The sequence below is a fragment of the Phalaenopsis equestris genome, unplaced genomic scaffold, assembly GCF_001263595.1.
Source record: "Phalaenopsis equestris unplaced genomic scaffold, ASM126359v1 Scaffold000060, whole genome shotgun sequence".
NCBI classification, from domain to species: Eukaryota; Viridiplantae; Streptophyta; class Magnoliopsida; order Asparagales; family Orchidaceae; genus Phalaenopsis; species Phalaenopsis equestris.
This window is the reverse complement of record NW_018164502.1, coordinates 625,470-632,823: the sequence shown is the minus strand read 5'-3', so window position 1 is coordinate 632,823 and position 7,354 is coordinate 625,470. Positions and strand designations below refer to the sequence as shown.

The 7,354-nt window shown below is 32.7% G+C and overlaps 1 protein-coding gene across 1 annotated transcript; it reads right to left on the bottom strand.

The window, feature by feature from the left end:
- Positions 1–2,098: 2,098 nt before the first annotated feature.
- LOC110019513 (aluminum-activated malate transporter 8-like) lies at positions 2,099–6,504 on the bottom strand. Its single transcript, XM_020717192.1, has 6 exons — positions 6,124–6,504; positions 5,873–6,019; positions 5,409–5,681; positions 4,653–4,768; positions 4,245–4,394; positions 2,099–2,862 (listed from the first exon to the last, which is right to left on the bottom strand). The coding sequence occupies exons 1-6, from the start codon at positions 6,395–6,397 to the stop codon at positions 2,458–2,460; spliced, it is 1,365 nt and encodes a 454-aa protein (XP_020572851.1). The 5' UTR covers positions 6,398–6,504; the 3' UTR covers positions 2,099–2,457.
- Between the last annotated feature and the right edge of the window lie 850 nt (positions 6,505–7,354).

Sequence of the window (7,354 nt, the reverse complement as noted above, 5' to 3'; positions counted from 1 at the left end):
AAATTTAATATATATCTTAAAATTTTAAATACTTAGCATCAAAAGTTTGTTATAATTTTTTTTGAAAACCACAATTACATCCACATAAATTATGTGAAATAAATTACTAGAATGTTGCCACATTGTGAGTGGAAAAAACTCAAATTCCACCAAAAGATTATTTTATGCTACATAACAATATTCGCATTAAAATAAATTTAAATATTTGCTAATTCAGATTAATATTTATCAAATTGTAATATGTTTCTTATACTGTTAAGCATTTTTAGATTAAAATAATGAACTTTTTGAGAAAGAATACCTAATTTTTTCATTCAAAAAAAAAAAAAAAAAAGTAAATCACACTGTGGCCAAAGGATATACATATATCAAATCCTCTTTTGGGCACTTGTCCGTAGTGAAAGCGGTCCTCAAGTAGTTAGACACGTGAGGGTGGCAATAGGCTCGAATAATAGCATGTGGTCATTCTTTAAAATGTGTGTGTGTGTGTGTATGTATGTATTAGACATAATGAGACAAAATTATCACGTGTAAACCACCAAATTATTGGTGGGAAAAAACTCAAATTCCACCTATAGTTTATGCAGCCTTGATTCTATTTATATTTCTTTCTTTATACCAGTTAAAATATGCAAGAATTAAAGTTGTGAAATGTCAAGGAGCATTTCTGCGGCTACCCCTGTTCTTATCATCTATAGTCATCTCTTACAAATTCCACTGATAAGTTGTTGAATAACTTCAAGTTGGTGGTAAAAGTTACAAGAAGATGGGACTAGCGTTGGTGTAAGTGACAAGGACTGGGACTGGTGGACTGTCTCCTAACTTCTACATTACGGAAGTCAAAAGAAACTTTTTTTTAGAATATTTAGAAAGATTTACATTATATATATACCTCATATTTTTTTCTTTTATGTATTTACATATCTAATACTTGAAACTTTGATATTTGCATTAATATCATTTTATTTATACATGAGAATAGCATAATTTATACTTTCTTAAAGTTAATAATAGTGATATATTTAATGTGATATTAAATATTTAAGTGTTATTAGTATAAAAAATGAAGGTTTAGATGTTCAATTTGTAAATTAAAAAGATTTATTTAGTCTGAAAGTAAATCCAAATATATATGAATTTAATGTATGAAAAAATAATATCAGAATTTTGATAATAATGCTAAATATTTCAAACAGTTCATTGTTAACTTTTACCCAAATCAAATAGTAAGAAATGATGGTTAATATTCTATTAGATAATAATAATTTAAAAATATTGATTCCAACAATAAAACAAGCGAAAGAGAGAATTTGAGTCATATGGTTTTGATTTTAAAATTATTTTCTATTTATTAACACTACCAAAAACCTGCATCTATCGCAACGCAAACTAGCGACGATTTTATTTTATATTTATTAGAATGGTTAGGTATGAAACTGAGATCTGAATTATTTTTTTTGTGTGTTTATGCATGGGTATCTTAATTATCTCGAAATTGAGTGATATGCTTGTTGGATTACTCTCATCGAGATGCCCAATTCGACTATAAATATATCAAATTTAGAGTTTAATTAACCACTCAATTAATGATCCAAAGTCTCCAATTATGCTTCAACAGTTGGATATGGGCGTGAGACCAAAATTAAACTAATTTCGATTTCATTAGATTTATCTTGTTGGGATGATTAGTTTGAATGCCCTTATAAGAATCAGGTCCAAATGATCTCAATTTTTAATTTAGAATATTTCTATTCAAAAAATAAATTGAGATTCATGCCAATTAAAAATTTATTAAGGACACGTGCATAAACATGTGTGGCGGACCCTCAAAGTGGACAACAAATACTCCTGCATTGCATCATAAAAGATAAATTTACTCCATCTCCGCCTGGTTTAATTATATCCTAATTTTAATTAAAAAAGAGATCTCTTTTTTGGATTTTCAATGTTTCATTATTTCTCATCTGCTCATGATTGAAATTTAATTAGTTGGTCCAATCACTAAAATTTTTTTAACTGTGATTAATTTCTGCTAAGAAACAAGAAATGTCTCAGCCGCATGAACCAAAAACAATTTGAAATTTGATTTTATGGTGAAACGACTTTTAAAAAATTATTATAGTACTCTAATTAGAGATAAATACTAGGCGTGGACTTCGCATTCATGTGTGCTTCTTGTACAATCATATTATACATCGTTGTCAAGAAGTCCACAAACATACGAAGTTTGCACCTAATTCATGGCACTAAATCTAAACAGAATAACTATTACTAGCACAAGCAAAATACTTCATAAAATGGTTGACATGGATTTATCCTTAGGTCTCGTCGGCATCATGTTCTCAGTTCCAAGTGAACTGTGCACAATCATCTGCCTCTTCTTTAATCTATTTTTATATTTCAATTTAGCAAACGAGCACATCTGTATATTATACGTAATTCCTGAGGCCATAATCGTCACTTCTCCATTTCAATTACCACGTGCGGCGGGCTCTCGCCGCCGGCCACCGGGTTAACGGTGGCGTCCTTTTGGGCTTGCTCCTGCCGCTTGAAATGTGCGACGCAGCTAAACTCCTCGACGGCGATGGCCAATTGGCGGCCGGATTTCACCACCTCCGATAAGAGGGAGGCGGAGTTGGCTGACTGGAGAATATCCGGCAAAGAGGCATCTTTCGCCGGAGATAATGCGTAGAGGCTTCTGGAGGCTTCGGTGGCGCTTGATAAGTGCTGCGCTGCGGAGGTGGATGGTGACCTCATCTCTCGGATAGCTGTCGCCAGCTCCGCTAATGCTTTGCCGGTTTCGGTGCTCATCTCCGAGCATGCAGTTCGGATCCTTTTGCTGAATTCCGTATCCGTTATCACCTGTATATTTATTTATGATTAAAAAAAGCTTCTTTTTTTTTTTTTTTTTCTTCGATGCTAGTTGGCTAAATAGGGATGGTTGTTTTTTTGCTTCGATGCAAGTTGGCTAATTAGGTATGTTTGTCACTACTTCTTCCTTTCCTGCCTTTCATTGTCAATGCATCCAATTCAGTTTTTAAATTATGAAATTTACATACATACCACACAATTCTCATGTATTTACATATCTAACACCTAAAATTTATTATTTGCACTGATAATACATTAGCGCTAGAAAGATCTGCATTAAAAAGTGCATTCCACCTTTAAAATGGTGAAGCTGTTGATATTTTTAATATGACATTAAAAATTTGAATGGTATACATATAAATATGAACGCTTAAATGTTAGGGGTCTGAATACAAAAGAATTATGTGGTATGTATGCAGATGCCCAGGCTTATACATACATACCTCCCAATTCCTAAGTATTTACATTTTTTATCGCTAAAACATTTTCATTTTTATATTTATACCACCCAAATCTTTCATATCAAATAAAAATACCATCATTTTAATTTTTATGAGCTGACATGCACCTTTCATGCATTGGTAACCTGGCAAGTTAGTGAAAATTGAAATTTTTGTGTTACTTATATGTAAATACATAAGAAATGAGTGGTATGTATGTAAATCTTCCTAATAATAATAACAATAATAATAAAAGGTTGTATTCCCTAAACTTATTTTAGAGCATGTCATCTATATAACGAACGAAAGAAACCTAATTAATCAAATGACATGTTTCCCTTTTTTGTCAAGTAAAGATCTTTGTTCCGACTTTGACCTGTAAAAGCTGAATTTTTCAAGGGACATTTGAATACTTACCACACAATTTTTATAATGCATTTACATGTCTAACAACAAAATATTTATATTTATATTAGATCACTCAAATATGTAACGTCACATAAAAAATACCACCGACATTATTTTCTTAAAAATGAAATAATCTTTTCATTGTTGCACCGAGCCAAGGCGTTATAAATGTAAATATCAAACTTTGAATTTCAAATACGTAAATACACGAGAATTTTGTGGCATGCAGGTAAATTTCCTTTTTAAAAAAATTGAATATAAATTAATTTTTGTACAATAAAATTAAATCTATAAACTCTTATAAACAAAGTTCCTAAAGAAAAAAAATGTCAAAAGATATCGAATTTGCATGGGTTGTGGCATTTATAGCAAAGATATGAAGTCTAATTTTTTTTTTTTATGTTTTAAGTTTTTTTAATTTTATCCCTTAAAATAAAGTACAAAACTTAATTTAGTTTATAAATTTTAAGAGAATTAACAAAATTATTTTAATCTTATGATTTCTTCACCACTGAGGTCAACTACCTGGTTCTTTTTGGTGGTGGAGATGTGCGAGTTGAGGGCTTCTATTGAATAAGCACACTGACGAGTAAGTGCACCAAGCTTCGCATACTGCTGCCATGGATGACGGTAGCCAAACCGTCCATGTCCTGGCTCCCATCTTGCAAAATTTGCCTGAAGTAAAAGCCGTCAAGAATTTTTAGATTTAAAGGGGGATTTACATACATATACATAATTTTTATGACTTTACATATTACATAGGTAGTACTCGAAATTTTAACATTGGATAAAGAAACATATTTCATTTAATTACTATGTTTCATAACTTTATAATATTGTAAATGTAAATATCCAATTTTAAATATAAGTAGTAAATTTACAACAAAAGAGCTCTTTTAATGTTGCTGAAAAGATAATGATAAATGCAATTACCAACGAATCCTCAGTGGGCTTTGAATTAAGAACGCTTTTATAACATTTGAGGAAGGACGCTTCCTCCGAAATCTTATCAATATCCATTTTTTCTCCAAAGTACTCCTCTTCCAACCCTTAAAATGCCACCACACGGAAAATTAGTCAACAGCATAAAGTTAAAAAAATGATGAGTTGTTATTAATTAATTTAAAAATATATCGCTAAAAATACATTTTTAAGAAAATTTTCAGTTAGAACGGTTGCTGGAGGGACTTATTTATGTAAGTATGTGCAGACAACTGTAGACAAAAAGGATATGTCGCATTTAAATAAGTAAGGAAGGTTATAATGATGTGACCGTCTCATCAAGAGATATTTATAAAATTTGTAATATTCTGTCCAAAAGCAACCCTTTATCTTTTTGAGTTTCCCTCACGAATTTATCAAAATTAAAAAGGTTTGAAATTTAAATAAGCTTTTGATAAAATTATTATCTTTCTGATAAGGAAACTAAAATTATTGTTAAGATGATTGTGATCAATCAAATGTTTTCATGCTTGAGTTTTAAGAAAATTGTTTCAAAAATATTTTGATAGTATTTTTACAAGACATTTAAAAAGCCAACAAAAAAAAAAGTTAACTTACGGTTAGATTTTACCTTTTTCTTTTCAAAATATATTAAATATCACCTAATTTAAGTATTTTAATTTCCCAAATTAACTGCCCATATATCTTTCTGTCCACTAATAATAACAAGCACTGAGTGCATCGAACCTTCTAAGAAACAGGCCAGTTTATCAATATTAGCAGCCATGAGCTCATGTAGATCCTCTCCAGCCCACACTGGAAACACAAACATGGAGATTGCAAGACAAAGCCCCACCCCTATCCCTATTGTCGAAAGCCTCTGCAGCGCCAACTTAATCAGCTCCTCCTCTCTGTACCCCGACACCGCCACCAGGCTGAACGTCAGTATAAATATCATCACCCCGTAGTCATACCTCGCTTTAATCTCCGGCACAAACCGCGAAAATGTCGCCATGGCCGCTGCAATATTTGTAAAAAAAATTCAGTTTTGTTATATCAAAATTCAGTATTTTTTCAAAAATATTACAACTTGAGCCACTTCATCATAATTCATATTGGTCATTCAATCCTAAATGGGTTATTTTGTCCACAGTGACCATCAGGCAGAATTCCGCTTAAATTCCGAGTAAATCCTTAGCTAAATCGGCTACCTATTAGAAATACAAAGACGCTGAGAAGTATAGGCTCGCCGGTGGTGTGACCGGACAGCGCGTGTGCAAGACGCTGTGCGGCAAGGCCGAGCGCCCCGGCTATCAGCGTTGCGAATGTCCTGTTGAGACCTTTGCTCAGCGTGCCACCTGCTCAAAAAGGAGAGAACAAGACAGAAAATTCAATATGGTTAACTATAACTAGTATGCTACCTGTTCGACAAAATGCGGCAGCAAATTTTCTTAATATGTACCTGCGGTGTATTCCATGACGACGACGACGGTGAGGATAGCCCACATGGTGGATGAGGAGCCAAGACTGGTGAAGATAGGGTTGAGGTAGTAGAAGATGGAGATGAGAGAAAGCGCTAGCCCTACTTTGAAAGAGTGAAAGATTCTTCTGGGGTCGTCTTTGCCAATTTTCTTAAGCTTCTTTGCAAGCTCTGTTGCTCTGTATTTTATGTTTTGAAAAAAATGGATGCATGGGATGAAACCAGCGCTGTCATTGGTTCGAGCAGCAGCTTCCATGGCTTGATTTCTATGTGACTGACACAGGAATGGGATGCCTTCTGAATATGAAGGAGTGAAGATGTTGTGGGGATCGGTGGGGAAGCTTAATTTATATAGGAAGGTGATACAACAGAAGTCAGCGATATTTGATAATTCTGTCTTGTGTGTTTTTTTTCTGTATTATGACGTACAGAAATATAGTTGCTACGGGCCTTACTTTTGGGGATGGTGAAGTTCATGGAGTGGTCTCAACTGATCAGCGGATTCAGATCCAACACAAAAATTGCTCAATAAATAAATATATAATTAATCTATTTTTACTCATTAACTAAACACATATCAAATTCATAAATCGTATCAGACCTCGAATTGACCTGATGCAGCATGCATGAAAAAATATTTATGCTGTGATGAATTACTTGAAAAAAATGGGAGAATGCTACTAAAAATATTAAACAAATGTATCAAAAATTTTAAAATTGTTACTAAAATACTGTAAAGACTTCTTTTCTCAATCTGGTCCAAAATAAATAACATTTGGATACATGTTCTTATAAGGTTTTAATTAAAAAAAAAGACTTTATATATCATTTTCACTAAGGTAGTTATTATTTTCAGGCTGACCAAAACGCAATTGCTTGAACAAGACTAGAATTCTTATACTAAACTTTGAAATTTCATGTCGGCTTTCAAATGAGCTGACCAAGCTGGGCCATATTTCGATTCTGTGCAATAAAAATTAAATCTTGCAAATAAAGGTAAAGACTTGATTTAATTCGTAATTTGGATCAATCTGTGCATGAATTTTGTTTCAATATGTCCATGGAATGGCGAGGTATGCTGCCATGGTAAGCAACTTAAGCTATGGTGGATGCATCCAATTTTAGAAAAGTAATTAAGAGCGGACAAGTTGTATTATTTTTATGTGCTGAATTGAATAAACCGCGGAGTACTTTTTACCCACCCTATTTTTCT

Bases quoted from the DNA above. Each gene is read 5' to 3' on its own strand.
- LOC110019513 (XM_020717192.1), bottom strand. From the start codon at position 6,397: ATGGAAGCTGCTGCTCGAACCAATGACAGCGCTGGTTTCATCCCATGC. The intron at 6,020-6,123 runs GTACATATTAAG...CTTTTTGAGCAG, and splicing joins CGTCATGGAATACACCGCAG to GTGGCACGCTGAGCAAAGGT. The intron at 4,769-5,408 runs GTTCGATGCACT...TGGCATTTTAAG, and splicing joins ACTGGCCTGTTTCTTAGAAG to GGTTGGAAGAGGAGTACTTT.